General features: G+C 43.6%; 1 protein-coding gene and 1 long non-coding RNA gene across 8 annotated transcripts in view; one reads left to right on the top strand and one right to left on the bottom strand.

Annotated features, from left to right (window-relative positions):
• The window catches only part of LOC139547629 (dedicator of cytokinesis protein 10-like), a 176329-nt gene extending 155780 nt beyond the window's left edge, over nucleotides 1-20549 (top strand). For all 7 annotated transcript variants that reach the window (XM_071356591.1, XM_071356590.1, XM_071356595.1 and 4 more), the window contains 6 exons: nucleotides 2764-2910; nucleotides 8742-8952; nucleotides 9448-9638; nucleotides 10495-10595; nucleotides 16654-16792; nucleotides 17533-20549. In XM_071356591.1, the coding sequence (XP_071212692.1) occupies nucleotides 2764-2910; nucleotides 8742-8952; nucleotides 9448-9638; nucleotides 10495-10595; nucleotides 16654-16792; nucleotides 17533-17580 (837 nt within the window). In that variant the 3' untranslated portion in view covers nucleotides 17581-20549. The remainder of the gene's footprint in view (nucleotides 1-2763; nucleotides 2911-8741; nucleotides 8953-9447; nucleotides 9639-10494; nucleotides 10596-16653; nucleotides 16793-17532) is intronic.
• Nucleotides 11007-25039, bottom strand: part of LOC139547637 (uncharacterized) — a 30289-nt gene continuing 16256 nt past the window's right edge. The window contains exon 2 of the long non-coding RNA XR_011669567.1: nucleotides 11007-12179. This is a non-coding gene — a long non-coding RNA (uncharacterized lncRNA). The remainder of the gene's footprint in view (nucleotides 12180-25039) is intronic.

Here is a 25039-nt window from a genome sequence, read left to right as displayed (position 1 = left end):
ACTCTGCCAGACCCATGACTCATTCAGCTCCCATTCCCCCCTCCTTTATAGCAGAAGCCTGAAACAAGTTTCTAAAGACGGTTGACATCTAGTGGAAGCCTTAGGAAGTGCAATTTAACCCCATAGACACTGTGTATTCGGTAGGCCAAGCTTTGAAAAACTACAAACCTCAGATTTCCCACTTCCTGGTTGGATTTTTCTCAGGTTTTCGCCTGCCATATGAGTTCTGTTATACTCACAGACATCATTCAAACAGTTTTAGAAACTTCAGAGTGTTTTTTATCCAATACTACTAATAATATGCAGGTAGGCTAGGACATACACTACCATTCAAAAGTTTGGGGTCCTTGTTTTTGAAAGAAAATCACTTTTTTTGTCCACTGAAGATCTCGTACAACGCTGTGTACTACTCCCTTCACAGAACTGCGCAAACTGGCTCTAATGTTGTAAATTACTATTGTAGCTCGAAACGGCTGATTTTTAATGGAATATCTACATAGGCGTGAAGAGGCCCATTATCAGCAACCATCACTCTTGTGTTCCGATGGCACGTTGTGTTAGCTAATCCAAGTTTATCATTTTAAAAGGCTAATTGATCATTAGAAAACCCTTTTGCAATTATGTTAGCACAGCTGAAAACTGTTGTTCTGATTAAAGAAGCAATAAAACTGGTCTTCTTTAGACTAGTTGAGTATCTGGTGCATCAGCATTTGTTGGTTTGATTACAGGCTCAAAATGGCCAGAAACAAATAACTTTCTTCTGAAACCTGTCAGTATATTCTTGTTCTGAGAAATGAAGGCTATTCCATGTGAGAAATTGCCAAGAAACTGAAGATCTCGTACAACGCTGTGTACTACTCCCTTCACAGAACAGCGCAAACTGGCTCTAACCAGAATAAAAAGAGGAGTGGGAGGCCCCGGTGCACAACTGAGCAAGAGGACAAGTACATTAGAGTGTCTAGTTTGAGAAACAGACGCCTCACAAGTCCTCAACTGGCAGCTTCATTAAATAGTACCCGCAAAACACCAGTCTCAAAGTCAACAGTGAAGAGGCGACTCCAGGATGCTGGCCTTCTAGGCAGAGTTCCTCTCTCCAGTGTCTGTGTTATTTTGCCCATCTTAATCTTTTATTTTTATTGGCCAGTCTGACATATGGCTTTTTCTTTGCAACTCTGCAAAGGTGAAGCTGGTTGAGAGAAAGCCAAGAGTGTGCAAAGCTGTCATCAAGGCAATGGGTGGCAACATTGAAGAATATAAAATATATTTGTATTTGTTTAACAATTATTTGGTTACTACATGATTCCATGTGTTATTTCATAGTTTTGATGTCTTCACTATTATTCTACAATGTAGAAAATAGTAAAAAAAATAAAGAAAAACCCTGGAATGAGCAGGTGTGTCCAAACTTTTGACTGGTACTGTCTAAATCAATCTTGAACAGACTGCTCGCACATGATCTGATTTAAAGCAACGAATGATTATTAGAATAAAAGGCTGTTTCAAAACTCTGCAGCTGCAATTAAAACAATAAAATCTTTACAATAAAAAATTAAGGTGACCCCCAAAAGCCAAATAGAGATGTGTAAATTAGAAGCGCATTCAGTCCTTATATTACTGCAGCATAGGCTATTCTGCAGAAAATGCAGGAGTGGTTTTGGGCAGTAAATCTCAGTAACCGAGTTCCCACCATTCAACCCTACCTTGGACCTTTTCCTCCAATACGGTTAAGAAAGAGACGAGGGCCTCCCGAGTGGCACAGAGGTCTAAGGCACTGTATCGCAGTGCTTGAGGCGTCACTACAGACTCGGGTTCAATCCCAGGCTGTGTTACGGCCGACCGTGACCGGGAGACCCATGAGGCGGCGTACAATTCCAGCGTCGTCTAAGTAAGGGGAAGGTTTGGCCCATTTCCTTGTCCCATCGCACTCTAGTGACTCCTTGTGGGGGGCCGGGCACCTGCAACCTGACCCCGGTCGCCAGCTGGATGGTGTTTTCCTCTGTCACATTGGTGCGGCTGGCTTCCGGGTTAAGCGAGCAATGTGTCAAGAAGCAATGCGGCTTGGCAGGGTCGTGTTTCGGGGGACGCTTGGCTCTTGACCTCCGCCTCTCCCGAGTGCGTAGGGGAGTTGCAGCAATGTAACTACCAATTAGATGTCACGAAATTAGGGAGAAAAATGGGTAAAAATACAAAAAATAAATAAATAAAAAGGAGGGAAGGACGATATAGGATGCCAGGAATTGAAGAAAGGCTAATTGAGACAGAGCCTAGGAGTTTTCCATAGGAAACAACACACTGTCTGAAAATAACCCTCATTGCCCTTTGACCCCACGGTGCTTTGAGAATGACCTCTGACCTCTAAATGGCCTCTGCAATTTTGTCCGTAACTTTTGTGATTACAATTGTGTTCTAACAAGCTGACCTAACACTAAGAAACACATGACTAGACTGATAGGGAAGCGCAGGAAACCACTAAGGGGTGATGTGTGATATTCCAGCTAAGGGTTATTAATATTCAGCTGAGGGATGGAAAAAGAAAACAAAGGGCCACAGTTTCTAAACAATACATGCACATATACATACTCTTCAAAGTATTGACGCAGGCATTGCATTCAGACAAACAGACACTTACACACACACACACAGACACATTACATTTGACAACAAAAGCTCTTATTCAGAGTGATTTACAGTCAGAAGCACAGAAAAGCATGCACACACACACACAGACACAGGTGGTTGGGTAAAATGGTGTTTCTGTAACAGGGATTCTTTGAGGAGGAGGAGAGTAAAGAGTTCATCTACAAGGAGCCTAAGCTGACAGGACTGTCCGAGATCTCCCAGAGGCTCCTCAAACTCTACTCGGACAAGTTTGGGGCCGACAACGTCAAGATGATCCAGGACTCCAACAAGGTCAGTCTACTTCCTCCCCCCCAGCTTCCAAACACTGTCACATCTATATGTTTCATAGACAGTATTATTCAAAGTGTTTCGGCCTCTTTAGTACTTGTCTCGGTTTCTTTCATAGAAAGATTGTTGTCAAACTGTTGTAAAATTAATGAATGTACTACTACATTTTGACAGCAATCTTTCTACATAGAAAAGCGGCCAGTGAAGTAGTGATTCATTCAGACCATGGGCTCCAACAGGTCGATTGTGAACTACCAGTAGCTCGCAGCACACCTACTGTATGAGTAGCTCACCGAGCAATTCTGAAAGTATATGCAATTTTCACGTGTTCCCTCGCAAACTGTCATTAACAAATCTCACAAGTATCAGACACCGCCAGCTCCCAACTACTAGGTAATCAACACAACTTGACACCCCTGGTTAGCCGCTATTGGCTTAAAAAGCCAAACCTGACACGATATCTGCCAATTAATTTCTGGCAATATTGCCCCTGTCTGTCTGTGTGGTGCGCACGTTTGTCTTTCACTCCGGGTGTAGCCAGTTGATGTGATAACCGTCTCAATTAAACGTTAACTGCAAAGTAGGTTTGCCTGGCAGAAGTATATCATGAGTAAGTATATCATTTGTATCTAACTTCGCTATGAAATGAGCAGCATCGCTCGACCGGCACATTATACGGCACGTTCCTCACTCGCTAGATGTGCAATTAAAGGGCCAGAATCGCAATTAATGGGGCGTTACACTCAAAAATCTAAATTTGTTAGTTTTCGTCCAGATCTATAGGTCAGCAACCACAGCTAGTAAAGTCACTGCAACCCTAAACAAAGAGTTGCAGTCGGTTTTTGAAACGGTGGCCAGTTATAAACTGGTCCTGAACATCTCTAAAACTAATAGCGTTGTATTTGGTACTAAGTTCGAGACATCGACTGAATCTGGTAATGAATGGTGTGGATGTTGAGCAAGTTGAGGAGACTAAATTACTTGGTGTTACCTTAGATTGTAAACTGTCATGGCCAAAACATATACTGTAGATTCAATGGTTGTAAAGATGGGGAGAGATCTTTGCTTTTTTGACACCACACTCCACAAAGCAAGTCCTGCAGGCTCTAGTTTTATCTTATCTTGATTATTGTCCAGTCATATGATTCAGAGATTCAGATTGTTTAAAGGTCACGTGTACAGGGGTTATTGCAGAGTAGAGTGAAAATCTTAGGCTCCGAGCTCCAACAAGAGGGAGTAAGTGAAATAAAATCATGACAATTGTAATAAAAAAATAGAAATAGCACTATATACAGTGGGGAGAACAAGTATTTGATACACTGCCGATTTTGCAGGTTTTCCTACTTACAAAGCATGTAGAGGTCTGTCATTTTTATCATAGGTACACTTCAACTGTGAGAGACGGAATCTAAAACAAAAATCCAGAAAATCACATTGTATGATTTTTAAGTAATTAATTTGCATTTTATTGCATGACATAAGTATTTGATCACCTACCAACCAGTAAGAATTCCGGCTCTCACAGACCTGTTAGTTTTTCTTTAAGAAGCCCTCCTGTTCTCCACTCATTACCTGTATTAACTGCACCTGTTTGAACTCGTTACCTGTATAAAAGACACCTGTCCACACACTCAATCAAACAGACTCCAACCTCTCCACAATGGCCAAGACCAGAGAGCTGTGTAAGGACATCAGGGATAAATTGTAGACCTGTACAAGGCTGGGATGGGCTACAGGACAATAGCCAAGCAGCTTGGTGAGAAGGCAACAACTGTTGGCACAATTATTAAAAAATGGAAGAAGTTCAAGATGACGGTCAATCACCCTCGGTCTGGGGCTCCATGCAAGATCTCACCTCGTGGGGCATCAATGATCATGAGGAATGTGAGGGATCAGCCCAGAACTACACGGCAGGACCTGGTCAATGACCTGAAGAGAGCTGGGACCACAGTCTCAAAGAAAACCATTAGTAACACACTACGCCGTCATGGATTAAAATCCTGCAGCGCACGCAAGGTCCCCCTGCTCAAGCCAGCGCATGTCCAGGCCCGTCTGAAGTTTGCCAATGACCATCTGGATGATCCAGAGGAGGAATGGGAGAAGGTCGTGTGGTCTGATGAGACAAAAATAGAGCTTTTTGCTCTAAACTCCACTCGCCGTGTTTGGAGGAATAGAAGGATGAGTACAACCCCAAGAACACCATCCCAACCGTGAAGCATGGAGGTGGAAACATCATTCTTTGGGGATGCTTTTCTGCAAAGGGGACAGGACGACTGCACCGTATTGAAGGGAGGATGGATGGGGCCATGTATCGCGAGATCTTGACCAACAACCTCCTTCCCTCAGTAAGAGCATTGAAGATGGGTCGTGGCTGGGTCTTCCAGCATGACAACGACCCGAAACACACAGCCAGGGCAACTAAGGAGTGGCTCCGTAAGAAGCATCTCAAGGTCCTGGAGTGGCCTAGCCAGTCTCCAGACCTGAACCCAATAGAAAATCTTTGGAGGGAGCCGAAAGTCCGTATTGCCCAGCGACAGCCCCGAAACCTGAAGGATCTGGAGAAGGTCTGTATGGAGGAGTGGGCCAAAATCCCTGCTGCAGTGTGTGCAAACCTGGTCAAGAACTACAGGAAACGTATTATCTCTGTAATTGCAAACTAAGGTTTCTGTACCAAATATTCAGTTCTGCTTTTCTGATGTATCAAATACTTATGTCATGCAATAAAATGCTAATTAATTAATTAAAAATCATACAATGTGATTTTCTGGATTTTTGTTTTAGATTCCTTCTCTCACAGTTGAAGTGTACCTATGATAAAAATTACAGACCTCTACATGCTTTGTAAGTAGGAAAACCTGCAAAATTGTCAGTGTATCAAATACTTGTTCTCCCCACTGTATATCATAAATGTAGCAGTGTTGAATAATTAAATGTGGGGGAATGACCGTAGGGAGAGCAGCATGACCATTGACCAGGAGGTGTGGGGGGCCAAGTGGAAAAAAAAGTGCTGCAAAGAAGGTCCTAGTTAAGCTGCAGCTGGCCCAGAACAGAGCGGCACTTTTTGCTCTTCATTGTAATCAGAGGGCTAATATCAATACTATGCATGCCAGTTTCTCTTGGCTAACAGTTGAGGGAAAGGCTGACTGCATCACTTCTTGTTTTTATAAGAAACACTAATGTGTTGGAAATTCCAAATTGTTTGCATAGTCAATTGTACACAGCACTGTCACACACACTTACCCATCAGACATGCAGTCTTTTCACAGTCTCCAGGTCCAGGACAAATTCAAGGAAACGTACAATATTATACAGAGCCATGATTGCATGGAACTCATATAGCGCAAGGGAACATCAAACTTGTTTTCAAAAAACGAATAAAGCAACACCTCACGGCACAACGCCTCTCCCTCATGTGACCTACTTTTTGTGTGTACAGATGTCGGATCTTAATATGAGACAGTTTGCTACAGCAGGAAAATAATCCTACAGCAACAGGAAATGTCAATTATTGTGTTTTATAATTAATGAAAAAAATGTGTAGGGGTTGATAAATGTTTCACTAGGGCATGTCAAGTCTGACATTTTAAAGTGGAAATTACAAACTTTAGAAGCCTTTTAAACCTCAAATACACTACAAGTTTGCATTTCCAGAAAATTCCTGCAACAACAGGATGGTCAAATTAAGATACGACATCTGTATGTACTGACGTGTATGTGTAACCAATTCATACATGTTAATGTTTTAAATGCATGTCAATTCTAAAGTATTTTGTCTGTAATGTCTTTTTTGTTGTGTGTCGAACCCCTGTAAGACTAGCTGTCTCCATTGGTGTCGGCTAATGGGGATCCTAATAAAATCTAAATATACACTCAATCGTTCACCATATACAGTGGGGAGAACAAGTATTTGATACACTGCTGATTTTGCAGGTTTTCCTACTTACAAAGCATGTAGAGGTCTGTAATTTTTATCATAGGTACACTTCAACTGTGAGAGACGGAATCTAAAACAAAAATCCAGAAAATCACATTGTATGATTTTTAAATAATTAATTTGCATTTTATTGCATGACATAAGTATTTGATCACCTACCAACCAGTAAGAATTCCGGCTCTCACAGACCTGTTAGTTTTTCTTTAAGAAGCCCTCCTGTTCTCCACTCATTACCTGTATTAACTGCACCTGTTTGAACTCGTTACCTGTATAAAAGACACCTGTCCACACACTCAATCAAACAGATTCCAACCTCTCCACAATGGCCAAGACCAGAGAGCTGTGTAAGGACATCAGGGATAAAATTGTAGACCTGCACAAGGCTGGGATGGGTTACAGGACAATAGGCAAGCAGCTTGGTGAGAAGGAAACAACTGTTGGCGCAATTATTAGAAAATGGAAGAAGTTCAAGATGACGGTCAATCACCCTCGGTCTGGGGCTCCATGCAAGATTTCACCTCGTGGGGCATCAATGATCATGAGGAAGGTGAGGGATCAGCCCAGAACTACACGGCAGGACCTGGTCAATGACCTGAAGAGAGCTGGGACCACAGTCTCAAAGAAAACCATTAGTAACACACTACGCCGTCATGGATTAAAATCCTGCAGCGCACGCAAGGTCCCCCTGCTTAAGCCAGTGCATGTCCAGGCCTGTCTGAAGTTTGCCAATGACCATCTGGATGATCCAGAGGAGGAATGGGAGAAGGTCATGTGGTCTGATGAGACAAAAATAGAGCTTTTTGATCTAACTCCACTCGCCGTGTTTGGAGGAAGAAGAAGTATGAGTACAACCCCAAGAACACCATCCCAACCGTGAAGCATGGAGGTGGAAACATCATTCTTTGGGGATGCTTTTCTGCAAAGGGGACAGGACGACTGCACCGTATTGAGGGGAGGATGGATGGGGCCATGTATCGCGAGATCTTGGCCAACAACCTCCTTCCCTCAGTAAGAGCATTGAAGATGGGTCGTGGCTGGGTCTTCCAGCATGACAACGACACAAAGCACACAGCCAGGGCAACTAAGGAGTGGCTCCGTAAGAAGCATCTCAAGGTCCTGGAGTGGCCTAGCCAGTCTCCAGACCTGAACCCAATAGGAAATCTTTGGAGGGAGCTGAAACTCCGTATTGCCCAGCGACAGCCCCGAAACCTGAAGGATCTGGAGAAGATCTGTAGGGAGGAGTGGGCCAAAATCCCTGCTGCAGTGTGTGCAAACCTAGTCAAGAACTACAGGAAACGTATGATCTCTGTAATTGCAAACAAAGGTTTCTGTACCAAATATTAAGTTCTGCTTTTCTGATGTATCAAATACTTATGTCATGCAATAAAATGCAAATTAATTACTTAAAAATCATACAATGTGATTTTCTGGATTTTTGTTTTAGATTCCGTCTCTCATAGTTGAAGTGTACCTATGATAAAAATTACAGACCTCTACATGCTTTGTAGTAGGAAAACCTGCAAAATCGGCAGTGTATCAAATACTTGTTCTCCCCACTGTATATATAGGTGAAGAGATTAGTAGCCTTGCATGCCAGGCTTTTAGGTTGAGCAAGAATACAACTGACTGACTACACAAGACTAACTATGAGACTGACTCAGTGAGGTTAAGAGACCAAGACAAAACACAGTAGACTGATTTTTGAAGAGAGCAGGGTCGTTAGACACCAAATGGTGGAAAACGGACCAAAACGGGGAGAGGCTACCTGAATTTCTCCAATAAGTAACTCGTTTTTGTTTGCAGAACATTTTCCATTGCAAAAAATGTTTTGCTACGGTTTTCTACGGTGTGTACTAACGAATACGACACAGACTGTGAACTGTTTGATATAACCCACCAGGTAAATCCTAAAGACCTGGACCCCAAGTACGCCTACATCCAGGTGACCTACGTAGTGCCCTACTTCGACGACAAGGAGCAGCAGGAGAAGAAGACGGACTTCGAGCGACATCACAACATCAATCGCTTCGTGTTCGAGACGCCGTTCACTCTGTCGGGGAAGAAACATGGCGACGTGGAGGAGCAGTGCAAGAGACGCACCATACTAACCAGTGAGTTATTAAAAAGGTCATTTCTGCTAATATTTTAACACGAAAGAGCTGTCAACATTGACTGTCACATATTCAGTAGGTGGAATGTGCAGGATTCGAACCGACAACCCAGGTGATACTCTAACCCACTGAGCCATTGGCTTGTACACTATACTAATAGGAAGTGTCTGAATAACCAGTAAATACTGAGCCGTAACTGTAATCACTAGTATACTGACCAGTGCTGTAATCAGTGACCTATTCTGACCAGTAATAGGGTCTAGGTTCAAAATAAAATAAATTCCTAAACAAAGCCAATAAAATGTATCCCATCTAGCAGACACTTTTCTCCAAAGCAATTTTTCATATGGGTAGCCCCAGCGGGCATCGAACCCACGGTCCTGACTCTATGCTCCCTACTCATGCTCTAACAACTGAGCCACCCATGACCACAAGGTTTAACCAATAGGTTCCTTAAACCGTGTGTCTACTCCCCCTTTCTCTCTCCCTACCCAGCGAACTCCACATTCCCCTACCTGAAAAAGCGTATCCAGGTGGTGGAGCAGCAGAGCACGGAGATGAACCCCATCGAGGTGGCCATCGACGAGATGTCCTGCAAGGTGTCCGAGCTCAACCAGCTGTGTGCCATGGCAGAGGTGGACATGATCCGGCTGCAGCTGAAACTGCAGGGTAGCGTCAGCGTCAAGGTAAGGGTAGGGGTGGAGGAGGAGGAGGAGGAGGAGGAGGAGGAGGAGGAGGAGGAGGAGGAGAAAGATGGAGAGAGACACACAGAAAGGAGTTGAGTTCAGAGGTCATAGCAGAGCTGACATACACATACTATGCAGACACACACACACCACACACACACCACACACACCACACACACACACACACTACAACTCAAGTGAGTTGAGCTGACAGACACAACTGACACAGACACGCTCACACACAACAACACACATACACATATTAGTGAGTTCAGAAATAGCTGAGCTGATACACACGTACAGTACCCCCCATGCAGCTATGAAACTGCACATTTTTCTCTCAGCCTCATGGGAAAATGTGTAGAATAGCATGAGATCAGCTATACAACTGCACATTTTTTCTTTCTGCCCCATTGCAAAATGTGTGGTAGTGTGGGAAGTTAGCCGTTTTCCTAAATAAAAATGTTTGCTCGGGGCCTCGTGAGAACAATGCTTGATTGGTAAATCGGGAGGTACCAAACAAAAAGCGAGCATGAGATGGGCGGGGGCTCTGAGGTACCGGAACGCATGGGGGGAAAAACACCTTCTTAATAAAGCATTGCAAAACATTTCATAAAATGTATTAATTATATACAAATATTTACAAAATGTAAGGTAGGTCTCTGCCTAAGTGACCTCATGGTGCTATGGCAACCACAGAATTCGCATTAGCCTCTAGCATCACTATTAGCATTAGCGTCTTGCATCTTTAGCATTAGCCTCTTGCATTACTAGCATTACCCTCAGTTCTCATTTCTTCCTACTGCGGTGTCTGTTGAAAATGGTGCAGGTGAATAACCATGAACTTACCTTACAGGTCAATGCAGGGCCCATGGCCTATGCCCGAGCCTTCCTGGAAGAGAAAAATGCCAAGAAGTACCCCGACAACCAAGTCAAACTGCTCAAGGAGATTTTCAGGTATTCATCACAACACTTCTCATGACTTATGCACCACTTAGCATATGCTTTTATCCAAAAAGTAAATATTTAGTATGGTTATGTTTAGGGCTGTTGCGGTGACTGTATTACCGCCACACTAGTGGTCACGAGTCATGAAGGCAGTCAAATTCCTGGTGACCGTTTACTCATGATAATTAGGCTTCTCCAAGCTCTGATGATGCTGATAGTCATTAGTAGCCTACCAAACTTGCTAACTGTCTGGTACTCAGCACTCTATTGTCCCCCTAATCACTCTGACATCAATGCAAATGTAATCAAAAATATAATCAAACACTTCACGAGAGCTCATGTTGCGCAACATTTCTATAGGCTATGCAATTGCGGAGAAAACAGAGTGATGGCCTCTATTAAAAAGAGGAGGATCCCATCAGCTTTCTATAGGCTAGGCCTACTATATTTATTTTTCAACTTTCCTAATATTAAGCAAATATTAGGCACATTGCTTATCTTTACAACAGGAGTAATAGCCTAACTGGCTGGCAGGAAAATGAACCACAGGAAAACCGTCCTCCATTCGCTATTTAAATTTTTTTATGATTGCTTAGGCACTATCTTTGAAACTATAGGCTATTTTTGCAAAACTCTACACACTAACCACAAAACCTTAAACCTAACCAGCAAAACATTATCTCATCTCTTGCAAAAGCAAACAATTCTTGCAAAACTCTTCAAACAAAGCGTCAATACAGTACACACAAACCACAATTTGAATAAGCACACGAAGCACCAACTACGCACTGATAGTATAAGTGAAAAACACTTTTTTGTGTGCAGGGCATAGCAGTTTGCAATAAAGTTTTGTCATACGTGTAGTAAAAACACACACACACAGGTATCCAAATGTGTAAAGTATGGATGTGTATTCCGAACATAACACACAATACAAATAAGGAGGAAAAGTTTAGTTTTTTCTCAAAATGTTCTAACACTCCTCAAACAACAAAAGCGCAGTAGAAGAAAACAAAAATATTTGTGCTAGAGAAAAAAAAGAACAGAATAAAAGTTGGCTTCTTTGTGGGTCTGGCCATAAGACTTCATTCACAGCACATGCGATGTTGTCTTGAGCTAGGCAGCGTGGAAAGTATCGCCTGGAGTGCCGTATCCAGGCCTGGCGTGACCTCTGATCCAGAGAATCATTTTTCAATAGGATTCAAGAACGGAGAGTATGGGGGAGATTGAGTGTGCTGAAAAGTGGGTGACCTGTGAACCAATTGCGGACCACAGCAGCCCGGTGGAAACTAACATTGTCCCAGATGATAACGTACCTGGGCTGCTCTGGCCCCTGGTCATTAGAGATTAGTCTGTTGTGGAGGGTGTCCAGAAATGTGATAATGTGTGCAGTGTTGTATGGGCCTAGGATTGCATGATGGTGAAGGACGCTGTTTTGACTAATAGCCACACACATTGTTATGTTGCCACCACGTTGTCCCGGGACGTTGATGATGGCACGGTGTCCGATGATATTTTTGCATGGTTGAAACCTGCCTCGTCCACATATATTAGCTCATGATGTACTGCATCTGCTTCTAGCTCCATGACTCTCTGAAAGAGACAAGACAAAACAATGTAGCACAGTACGAAAAGCAGGGATCAGTCAATTATATGATGTAGCACCATACACTTCCAGATCCAGTACCAATGATAGGATAGTATAGCTTACCTGCACATATTCATATCTCAGTTGTTTTACACAGTCTGAGTTTCTTTCGAAAGGGACTCTGTACAGCTGCTTCATTCTAATTCTATTGTGTTTCAGTAGACGAGACAGTGCAGAGAGACTCACTCTGTTGACGTTTTGGAAAACGGTGTTATCTGCCATTATGTGGTCCTGCAGTGCTCTGAGTCTGATGCAGTTATTTGCAATGACCATATTTACAATGTGGGTCTAGTGCTCTGGGGTGAACAGCCAACCTCTTCCACCAGATACTGGTTTTCTTGGAGTTCTGTGAGAACATTTGAATGGTTTCAGTGATAGTTCCTTCCCATTATGGAAGTGCAGTACATAATAATGTACCAGTAAGACTACAGCACTTAAAGTTACTTAACGGTTCTCATTTCTAAATATCCGGATGATACATGCAACAGTATAGCGGCTCAGATTTGGTTGAACCCGTTGCCCAGCCTCCCTCATGCTCATCCCATGGTTGACGACATGGTCAACCACAGTCGCTCTGATTTCATCAGTTATTGTGTTCCTGACTCCTCTTCCTCTTCCCCGACCTCCTCTAGTTCTCACCCCTTTACTCTGTCCAATATTGGCCTCCATTGTTGTCCAAACCAAATGTTTACCTGTGGCCTATTTATAGTGCTCAAGATCTGATTTGTAAGTGAACTCGTATTCTAAAAGGGTTTTCACATTGTCAATGTGGAAAGGCAATTGGCGAAATAGTGTAGCAATGTAGGGACCAATGTTTACAGTTTTGCAAGAAGTGTGTTTTTAAAATTACAAACTGAGTGTAAGCAGAGAACGTGCATTCAGTTTGGCACACTTGGTAAATGTATTGGCTACTAGTGTTAATGGTTTCAGATATAAGGCTTCAAGAATCACTGTTCGTGTTTAAGCATTCAGGAAAAAATTTAAGTGCAGAGATGTATTTTTTACCCCTGCCCCTGTTTCGAGACAGGTGCATGATAATGGTCCACTCTAAATCAAAATTGAATTTCACACATTATTTAGGATATGTAAAGACAAGATTAAATCAAGAATAGTCTGATGGGTGACAAAATTAGCCTATCACTTGTGAATGATATATTATCACTTGTGAATGATGCCCAGGTTAAGGCAAGAAACAATGCCTTTTTTTTAGATTTTTTTCGCATCAAACACCTTATGTTTTGATAAGGTTTGTATCACAACTAAATTGGCCAAATACCTTCTTAGAATTAAGCACATTAATCTGCTTTACAAGGGGTGTAGAGTCTAACTGGCATCCATAAGCAGCGCGTGAGTTTCAAGTTTGGGGAAGATAATTTTCACCATAAAAATGCACCTTTACAATGAAAGCATTAAATGCATAATTGCATTTGCGGCCACTTTTGATAATGGTGTTTTCCGCTAATGGAACATTCACGCTTATAGCCTACTACCATGTGCGCATTGCTGCGTTTATAATGTGAAGAAATAGCCTAATAGTTTAGCAACATTTTAAGCTAAACTTTCTGATCTGCTGCATCAGCCTCAGTGCGTAAAAAAACGTTTTTTGATGGTAGTGGTTGTATTCATTTGTGATCTATCGCATTCCACAACTATCCCAGACTGTGTTTGGAATATTTATTTCTCGCACAGAATAGAATAGGTCAACTGTTGTATTATGGGGGATAGTAGATTGACATAGGCTAATGCTTTTGCTGTTCGTTAGGCCTACTAATCTTGTTGGCTGACGAAAAGTAAATGTGGACAGTTCTTCCAATACCTTAAATATGCACCTCGGAATTGGATAAGGACGCGCGCAGTTGCGTCCCGGATGTGTCTGTCTTCATTGTAGCCTGTGAGGAAAAACCCGATCATGGAGTAGGCAGCACACAGGGAGAAGGGCTGCAAAAGTCATGGACTTTTTAAGGGTGCATTATGGCCACACAAAAGGGATGCCACTGGCAAAATCGAGGCATTATCAAGTGTGTACAGCGTGTACAAGTGTGTACTGACGAAGTGTGTACAGCCTGCGCAAAAAAACAAACCATAGCTCATGGACTTTTTTCAAATCATCATTAGAGTAGCATCCTGCAGTCTTAAAATGTATCAAAAATCAAAACACATAGCCCAACGTTTGTAGAACAACTAAAGTTACATTAATAACTCTAAATTAAGCATATAAACTCAGCAAAAAAAGAAATGTCCTCTCACTGTCAACTGCGTTTATTTTCAGCAAACTTAACATGTGTAAATATTTGTAGGAACATAACAAGATTCAACAACTGAGACATAAACTGAACATGTTCCACAGACACGTGACTAGCAGAAATTGAATAATGTGTCCCTGAACAAAGGGGGGGTCAAAATCAAAATTAACAGTCAGTATCTGGTGTGGCCACCAGCTGCATTAAGTACTGCAGTGCATCTCCTCCTCATGGACTGCACCAGATTTGCCAGTTCTTGCTGTGAGATGTTACCCCACTCTTCCACCAAGGCACCTGCAAGTTCCCGGACATTTCTGGGGGGAATGGCCCTAGCCCTCACCCTCTGACCCAACAGGTCCCAGACGTGCTAAATGGGATTGAGATCCGGGTTCTTTGCTGGCCATGGCAGAACACTGACATTCCTGTCTTGCAGGAAATCATACACAGAACGAGCAGTATGGCTGGTAGCATTGTCATCCTGGAGGGTCATGTCAGGATGAGCCTGCAGGAAGGGTACCACATGAGGGAGGAGGATATCTTCCCTGTAACGCACAGTGTTGAGATTGCCTGCAATGACAACAACCTCAGTCCGATGATGCTGTGACACACCGCCCCAGACCATGACGGACCCTCCACCTCCAAATCGATCCCGCTCCAGAGTACAGGCCTCGGTGTAACGCTCATTCCTTCGACGATAAATGCGAATCCGACCATCATCCCTGGTGAGACAAAACCGCGACTCGTCAGTGAAGAGCACTTTTTGCTAGTCCTGTCTGGTCCAGTGACGGTGGGTTTGTGCCCATAGGCGACATTGTTGCCGGTGATGTCTGTTGAGGACCTGCCTTACAACAGGCCCACAAGCCCTCAGTCCAGCCTCTCTCAGTCTGCGGGACAGTCTGAGCACTGATGGAGGGATTGTGCGTTCCTGGTGTAACTCGGGCAGTTGTTGTTGCCATCCTGTACCTGTCCCGCAGGTGTGATTTTCAGATGTACCGATCTTGTGCAGGTGTTGTTACACGTGGTCTGCAACTGCGAAGACGATCAGCTGTCCGTCCTGTCTCCCTGTAGCGCTATCTTAGGCGTCTCACAGTACGGACATTGCAATTTATTGCCCTGGCCACATCTGCAGTCCTCATGCCTCCTTGCAGCATGCCTAAGCCACGTTCACGCAGATGAAAGGGACCCTGAGCATCTTTCTTTTGGTGTTTTTCAGAGTCAGTAGAAAGGGCACTTTAGTGTCCTAAGTTTTCATAACTGTGACCTTAATTGCCTACCGTCTGTAAGCTGTTAGTGTCTTCACGACCGTTCCACAGGTGCATGTTCATTAATTGTTCATGGTTCATTGAACAAGCATGAAGATCTGTGAAGTTATTTGGAATTTTACGAATTATCTTTGAAAGACAGGGTTCTGAAAAAGGGACATTTCTTTTTTTGCTGAGTTTAGTACCTATTTCTTTGTTAACCGCTCAATACAGAATAGCTGCATGTGCGCACTCCCTCAAATCATTTGGAGAAAATATCCTTTCTATTTTATTCAGCTTTGTTCAATTGTATTCTTCATACTATAATATAAAATAATGCCACGGAATTCTAAGCAAATCTTGACAGCTAATGTAGCCAACAGCCATATGGCATAGCCAGATCAGGACTTAACATAAGGACAACTCAGAGTATGCTGTTCTGTTCTTCTGAAATAGACTACATTTTCTTCATATCATGTTTCTTTAGCCATGTCTAAAATAAATAATGGATTTATTATGAAGGTGTAGGCTTTATTACATGGATTTATTCGACTTTTAAAAATGTAGATGTTCCAAAGGTCTGCATCAGTGGCTTGTAGGAAGCCAGGAGATGCTAAATGTATTTATATTAATTAACGGTCAATTACCGTGAGACCAACAGTTATTTGCTTGATAATCACCAGCTGACGAAATTTCGTGACCGCCACAGCCCTAGTTGTGTGACCCCTGTGGGAATTGGATCCACGACCTTGCCGTTGCCAGAGCACACTTTTACCAACTGCGCCACACATAGATCGATGATGCATTTGATACGTCTTAAGCAAAAGGGTTGGGGTCAAATCAGATCAATCAGATTTTTCCAGATCAAGTCACATGGTCAGGACAGGGAAAACTCTTGGCCCTCATAGTGCCCTAACATACTCTGTCTGGCTCTGAAGGCAGTTTGCAGAGGCGTGCGGCCAGGCGCTGGATGTCAACGAGCGGCTGATCAAGGAGGACCAGCTGGAGTACCAGGAGGAGATGAGAGCCCACTACAGGGACATGCTCACGGAGCTCTCCACCGTCATGAATGAGCAGGTCTGTGGAACTGCCCCGAAACATTGAAACTGCTGTTTCTTTAGACAACTGAGGCTGTCTGCATCAAATGTCTCAGAATAGGAGTACTGATCTAGGATCAGCTCCCCTCCCCCCGTACATGTTATCTTATTCATTGTGATGTTAAAGGAAAACGGACCCTAAGTCAGCATTGTGAGAAGCTTGATACATTCGGCCAATGGGCTGTTCAATCATTAGCCTAGCTACTTACAGTGCTAACCTTCACGCTCTTCATATCAAATGTGTTTGTTTACTTTCGTGTGGTACAGTTTTGTTCTCACGTCATCACTCTTTTTAATCCGTCAATACTTTCTCTGATATCATAGTTTGATCATTTCTTTTTACGCATGAGCTGTTGCTGGATTAGCCAGAGTTTTGTCTCTTTGTCTCATCTCTTTGTGTTGTTCCCTTTGTTCATTTGTTCTCTTTCATTGGATCTCAGCTGCATAGACACATCCTCTCATTCAGTTTCTGCTCCTCTCTTTCTAATATCTCCCTCACTATCGTTTCTAAGGATGGCACGTCACACAATCCCCCCCCCTCCCTCACTTTACCATGCTTTCGGCTCTGTCATTATGGAACAAGTGGCACTGGGCTGTGCATTATACTAACATCTCAGCATATATGTGTGTGCGTGCTTGGTTCCATCATACATTCATCAGATGTCTGTTTGTGTGATTTGAAACATGAATTGACTATCTATGTCTCTCCTCCATGCCAAGATCCCTCACACAAGACCACCAGGAACAGAACGACACAGCGCCTTCTGAGCAGCCAATAGGCATGCTGGAATCTGACAGTGCCTAGGAGGACATGTTTACCCAAAATGGCTCTTGGTGACAGACGTCGTTTTTCCTCCTGCCAGGAATTATACAGAAAGGAGCAGGGGACTGGAACTGTGACTTTATGGGAACTGGAAAAAAGGGAAGTGGATGGGGACGTCCAGAAGTCTGTAGACTTTGGTCGTGGTAGTCTGGCGTCCCGGTAGTCTGCAGTCCTGGTGATGATGACGATGATGTCCAGTAGAACAGGCTGCTGTACCGTTATTTTGTTTTGTTTTTAAGGCTCAATCCATGTTTGCACTCCCCTGCCGACCGCCTCATCTCCTTACTCTGTACACACACACACACCCAGACAACACACGCCTTCTCTACCCAAACCCATCCCTTTAGAAAATTGTGACCTTAATGAGCTTGAGGTGCGTTCAACAGAGCAAAAGTTTGGTTGTAACTCTGGTCACAACAATTTGTCCATATTCTGTTGGTTATATTTATGCTGCAAATGTTTGCCACCTGGTGTAAGCATTTCCAAAAGGTACTGTAAAATGACAGTTCAAGGAGTTCTATAAAGGAAATTAGGGTCAGTAGCCAAACATTGTTGAAGGATGCAGATAGAAATACTATGGATTCAGCCGACATGATTTCTTCTTCTATAAGGCAGAGAGACATGTTTCATTCCACATCATTTATTTCTATCGGAATGTTCCACAACGTTGTGTCCTGCTGAACAAATTGACATGTAGCCTGCTTCTTGTTTGATTGAACACACCTCTAGTTCCTGTTTGAATGTAGGACAACTCCGCATAGCTACTTTGTATCCTAACATTCTGGAATTCCCAGCTCACAGATTTTCGAATTGAAAGTTTATGTTTTATAACATTTTTATGATTGATAATTATTATTTACTGTACTGTTTTAAATTGTAAATAAGAATTATTAATATTTAAAAAATATATGATTTTTTGTTTGGCTAAATAAAAAAAAGAATGAACAAACTAATGTTTTATGTATAACATTTAAATAAAATTTGTTAACGTCCATAAACCCCACAGGGTAAGTGAAAATGAATCTCTAGTAGTATTTTTCTTTACTTACATACATACATACATGCATACATAGGGACTACATACATACTGTACATACAGTTCAAGTCGGAAGTTTACATACACTTAGGTTGGAGTCATTAAAACTCGTTTTTCAACCCCTCCACAAATTTCTTGTTAACAAACTATCTCAATTCCAGTGTGTCAGAAGTTCACATACACTAAGTTCACTGTGCCTTTAAACAGCTTGGAAAATTCCAGAAAATGATGTCATGGCTTTAATTTGGATGTATTTCAAGGCCTACCTTCAAACTCCGTGCCTCTTTGCTTGACATCATGGGAAAATTTAAAGAAATCAGCCAAGATCTCAGATAAAAATTGTAGACCTCCACAAGTCGGGTTCATCCTTGGTAGCAATTTCCAAATGCCTGAAGGAACCACGTTCATCTGTACAAACAATAGTACGCAAGTATAAACACCATGGGACCACGCAGCCGTCATACCACTCAGGAAGGAGACGCGTTCTGTCTCCTAGAGATGAACGTACTTTGGTGCGAAAAGTGCAAATCAATCCCAGAACAACAGCAAAGGACCTTGTGAAGATGCTGGAGGAAACAAGTACAAAAGTAACTATATACACAGTAAAACGTGTCCTCTATCGGCATAACCTGAAAGGCCCCTCAAGAAAGAAGCAAGGAAGAAGCCACTGCTCCAAAACCGGCATAAAAAAGGCAGACGACGGTTTGCAACTGTACATGGGGACAAAGATCGTACTTTTTGGAGAAATGGCCTCTGGTCTGATGAAACAAAAATAGAACTGTTTGGCCATAATGACCATCGTTATGTTTGGAGGAAAAAGGGGGAGGCTTGCAAGCCGAAGAACACCATCCCAACCGTGAAGCACGGGGGTGGCAGCATCATATTGTGGGGGTGCTTTACTGCAGGAGGGACTGGTGCACTTCACAAAATAGATGGCATCATGAGGTAGGAAAATTATTGGATATATTGAAGCAACATCTCAAGACATCAGTCAGGAAGTTAAAGTTTGGTCGCAAATGGGTCTTCCAAATGGACAATGACCCCAAGCATACTTCCAAGGTTGTGTCAAAATGGCTTAAGGACAACAAAGTCAAGGTATTGGAGTGGCCATCACAAAGCCCTGACCTCAATCCTGGTGAAATGGCTGGTGGTGAAATGGCTTAAGAACAACAAAGTCAAGGTATTGGAGTGGCCGTCACAAAGCCCTGACCTCAATCCCATAGAAAATATGTGGGCAAAACTGAAAAAGTGTATGGGCCAAAATTCACCCAACTTATTGTGGGAAGCATGTGGAAGGCTACCCGAAACGTTTGACCCAAGTTAAACAATTGAAAGGCAATGCTACCAAATACTAATTGAGTGTATGTAAACTTCTGTCCCACTGGGAATGTGATGAAAGAAATAAAAGCTGAAATAAATCATTCTCTCTACTATTATTCTAACATTTCACATTATTCAAATACAGTGTTGATCCTAACTGATCTAAGACGGAATTGTTACTAGGATTAAATGTCAGGAATTGTGAAAAACTGAGTTTAAATGTATTTGGCTAAGGAGTATGTAAACTTCCGACTTCAATTGTATATGAAATACAAATGGTATAGAGCGAAATAGTCGACGCGTCATAATTCCTATAATAACTACAACTTAAAACTTCTTAACTGGGAATATTGAACCACCAGCTTTCATATGTTCTGAGCAAGGAATTCAAACGTTAGCTTTTTTACATGGCACATATTGCACTTTTACTTTCTTCTCCAACATTGTTTTTGCATTATTTAAACCAAATTGAGCATGTTTCATTATTTATTTGAGACTAAATAGATTTGATTCATGTATTATATTAGGTTAAAATAAAAGTGTTCATTGTTCAGTCAGTATTGTTGTAATTGTCATTATTACAATATATATTTTATCGGCTTTTTTTGGTCCTCCAATAGTCGGTATCGGTATCGGCTTTGAAAAATCATATTTGGTCGACCTCTAATAGGGACTGTTTCTTATTCCCCTAGTGTAATAACAGTTGAACTCCAATACTATGTAATTGCTGAAGGTACTATGTAACAATGTGTCAATACAATGTTACTTGAGTAATTAGTGTTAATGCACAGGTATAAGACCAACTTAATGTAATATATCTGGCTGCACAGCTGACTGGCAAACGTACTGTCAATTGATAATTCATGTGACTAAACTGAACAAAAGAACAATAAACTACTATGAAAAAAAGAAATGATATAAAGAATTATAGTAAAAGCTTTGGAGCACCTTAAATGTAATTTTGGGCAAAAAAGCAAACTCGGCTCCGTCATTCATTGAAACAGATGGCTCATTCATCACAAAACCATACTGATATTGCCAACTACTTTAATGATCTTTTCATTGGCAAGATTAGCAAATTTAGGCATGACATACAAACAACAAATTCTGAACCTACACATCCATGCACAACTGACCAAATTATGAAAGACACATTGTTGTTTTGAATTTCGTAAAGTGAGTGTGGAAGAGGTGAAAAAATGATTGTTGTCTATCAACAATGACAAGCCACCTGGGTCTGACAACTTGGATGGAAAATTACTGAGGATGATAGCGGAAGATATTGCCACTCCTATCTGCCATCTCAACAATCTAAGCCTACAGGAAAGTGTGTGACCTCAGACCTGGAGGGAAGCAAAAGTAATTCCGCTACCCAAGAATAGCAAAGCATCTTTACTGGCTCAAACAGTCAACCAATCATCTTTTTACCAACATTTTAGTAAACTTTTGGGAAAAAATGTTTTACCAGCTACAATGCTATTTCACAGTAAAGAAATTAACAGATTTTCAGCACGCTTATAAGGAAGGTCATTCAACATGTATGGCACTTACACAAATTACTGATGATTGGCTGAGAGTAATTGATAATAAAAAAGCTTGTGGGAGCCGTTATGTTAGACTTGGAGTGCGGCTTTTGACATTATCAATCATAATCTGCTACTGGAAAAACGTATGTGTTATGGCTTTACATCCCCTGCTATATTGTGGATAAAGAATTACCTGTCTAACAGAACACAGAGGGTGTCCTTTAATGGAAGCATATCCAACATATTCCAGGTAGAATCAGGCATTCCCCAGGGAAGATGTCTAGGCCCCTTACTTTTTCAAATCTTTACTAATGACCTGCCACTGTCTCGGAGTAAAGCCTGCTGTCTATGTATGCTGATGACACAACATTATACAAGTAAGCTACCACAGCACGTGAAATCACTGCAACGCTTAACAAAAAGCTGCAGTCAGTTTCAGAATGGGTGGCAAGAAATAATTTAGTCCTGAAATATTTCAAAAACTAAAAGCATTTTATTTGGGACAAATTCGTCACTAAACTCTAAACCTCAATTAAATCCTCTAATGAATAATGTGTAAATTTAGCAAGTTGACCAACTGTCATGGTCAAAACATTTTGATGCAACAGTAGCTAAGGGAGGGAGAGGTCTGTCCATAATAAAGTGTTGCTCTGACTTCTTAACAACACTCGTGCATACCGTAAAGGATATGCCACCAGAGGTCTGTTCATAGTCCCCAAGTCCATAACAGACTATGGGAGGTGCACAGTACTACATTTACATTTTACATTTAAGTCATTTAGCAGACGCTCTTATCCAGAGCGACTTACAAATTGGTGCATTCACCTTATGATATCCAGTGGAACAACCACTTTACAATAGTGCATCTAACTCTTTTAAGGGGGGGGGGGGGGGTTAGAAGGATTACTTTCTCCTATCCTAGGTATTCCTTAAAGAGGTGGGGTTTCAGGTGTCTCCGGAAGGTGGTGATTGACTCCGCTGACCTGGCGTCGTGAGGGAGTTTGTTCCACCATTGGGGTGCCAGAGCAGCGAACAGTTTTGACTGGGCTGAGCGGGAACTGTACTTCCTCAGAGGTAGAGAGGCGAGCAGGCCAGAGGTGGATGAACGCAGTGCCCTTGTTTGGGTGTAGGGCCTGATCAGAGCCTGAAGGTACGGAGGTGCCGTTCCCCTCACAGCTCCGTAGGCAAGCACCATGGTCTTGTAGCGGATGCGAGCTTCAACTGGAAGCCAGTGGAGAGAGCGGAGGAGCGGGGTGACGTGAGAGAACTTGGGAAAGTTGAACACCAGACGGGCTGCGGCGTTCTGGATGAGTTGTAGGGGTTTAATGGCACAGGCAGGGAGCCCAGCCAACAGCGAGTTGCAGTAATCCAGACGGGAGATGACAAGTGCCTGGATTAGGACCTGCGCCGCTTCCTGCGTGAGGCAGGGTCGTACTCTGCGAATGTTGTAGAGCATGAACCTACAGGAACGGGTCACCGCCTTGATGTTAGTTGAGAACGACAGGGTGTTGTCCAGGATCACGCCAAGGTTCTTAGCACTCTGGGAGGAGGACACAATGGAGTTGTCAACCGTGATGGCGAGATCATGGAACGGGCAGTCCTTCCCCGGGAGGAAGAGCAGCTCCGTCTTGCCGAGGTTCAGCTTGAGGTGGTGATCCGTCATCCACACTGATATGTCTGCCAGACATGCAGAGATGCGATTCACCACCTGGTTATCAGAGGGGGGAAAGGAGAAGATTAATTGTGTACTACATAGAGCCATGACTACATGGAACTCTATTCCACATCAAACATCTCAAGCAAGCAGTAAAATCACACACAGTGTCACGATCGTCTTGCTGTGAGAGAGAGGACCAAGGCGCAGCGTGTGCAAAATACATCTTCTTTATTTTAAGAAGAGAGAAAAAACAAACAAGAAACGAACAACTAATCACGAACTAACAAAATAACAAAACTGACGACCGTGAAGCTAATAATACAGATAGTGCTGACACAAACACTACACATAGACAATTACCCACAAAACAGCTAAAGCCCATGGCTGCCTTAAATATGGCTCCCATTCAGAGACAACAATAACCAGCTGTCTCTGATTGAGAACCAATTCAGGCAACCATAGACTTTCCTAGACATCTATACTAAACACTAACCCATCTACTCTACTTAACCCCCTAAACCATACAACACCCTAGACAATACAAAAACACACAAAGACAACCCACCCCAACTCACGCCCTGACCAACTAAATAAATAAAAGAAAAAGGAACAATAGGTCAGGAACGTGACATAACCCCCCCCTTAAGGTGCGAACTCCGGGCGCACCAGCATAAAGTCTAGGGGAGGGTCTGGGTGGGCGTCTGTCCGCGGTGGCGGCTCTGGCACTGGTCGTGGTCCCCACCCCACCATAGTCACTACCCGCTTTCGTAGCCTCCTCCAAATGACTACCCTCCACATTAACCACACTGGATTAAGGGGCAGCACCGGACTGAGGGGCAGCACCGGACTGAGGGGCAGCACCGGACGCAGGGGCAGCACCGGACGCAGGGGCAGCACCGGACGCAGGGGCAGCACCGGACTAAGGGGCAGCACCGGACTAAGGGGCAGCACCAGGATAAGGGGCAGCTCCGGACTGAGGGACGGCAGCTCCGGACTGAGGGACAGCACCGGACTGGCTGGCGGATCCTGGCTGGATGGCTCCGGCGGATCCTGGCTGGACGGCTCTGGCGGATCCTGGCTGGGCTGCTCATGGCTGGCTGACGTATCTGGCTGCTCATGGCTGGCTGACGGATCTGGCTGCTCATGGCTGGCTGACGGATCTGGCTGCTCATGGTTGGCTGACGGATCTGGCTGCTCATGGCTGGCTGACGGATCTGGCTGCTCATGGCTGGCTGACGGATCTGGCTGCTCATGGCTGGCTGACGGATCTGGCTGCTCATGGCTGGCTGACGGATCTGGCTGCTCATGGCTGGCTGACGGATCTGGCTGCTCATGGCTGGCTGACGGATCTGGCTGATCCTGTCTGGCGGAAGGCTCTGGCTGATCCTGTCTGGCGGAAGGCTCTGGCTGATCCTGTCTGGCGGAAGGCTCTGGCTGATCCTGTCTGGCGGAAGGCTCTGGCTGATCCTGTCTGGCGGAAGGCTCTGGCTGATCCTGTCTGGCGGAAGGCTCTGGCTGATCCTGTCTGGCGGAAGGCTCTGGCTGATCCTGTCTGGCGGAAGGCTCTGGCTGATCCTGTCTGGCGGAAGGCTCTGGCTGATCCTGTCTGGCGGAAAGCTCTGGCTGATCCTGTCTGGCGGTAGGCTCTGGCTGCTCCTGTCTGGCGGTAGGCTCTAGCAGCTCCTGTCTGGCAGACGGCTCTGAAGGCTCATGGCAGACGGGCGGCTTTGAAGACTCATGGCAGACGGGCGGCTTTGAAGACTCATGGCAGACGGACAGTTCAGACGGCGTTGGGCAGACGGGCAGTACAGGCGCCGTTGGGCAGACTGGCAGTTCAGGCGCCGTTGGGCAGACGGGCAGTTCAG

This window comes from Salvelinus alpinus, chromosome 21 (genome assembly GCF_045679555.1).
Source record: "Salvelinus alpinus chromosome 21, SLU_Salpinus.1, whole genome shotgun sequence".
Lineage (NCBI taxonomy): Eukaryota > Metazoa > Chordata > Actinopteri > Salmoniformes > Salmonidae > Salvelinus > Salvelinus alpinus.
Note: the sequence above shows the minus strand (reverse complement) of the source record. Positions and strands in the feature narration are given on the sequence as shown.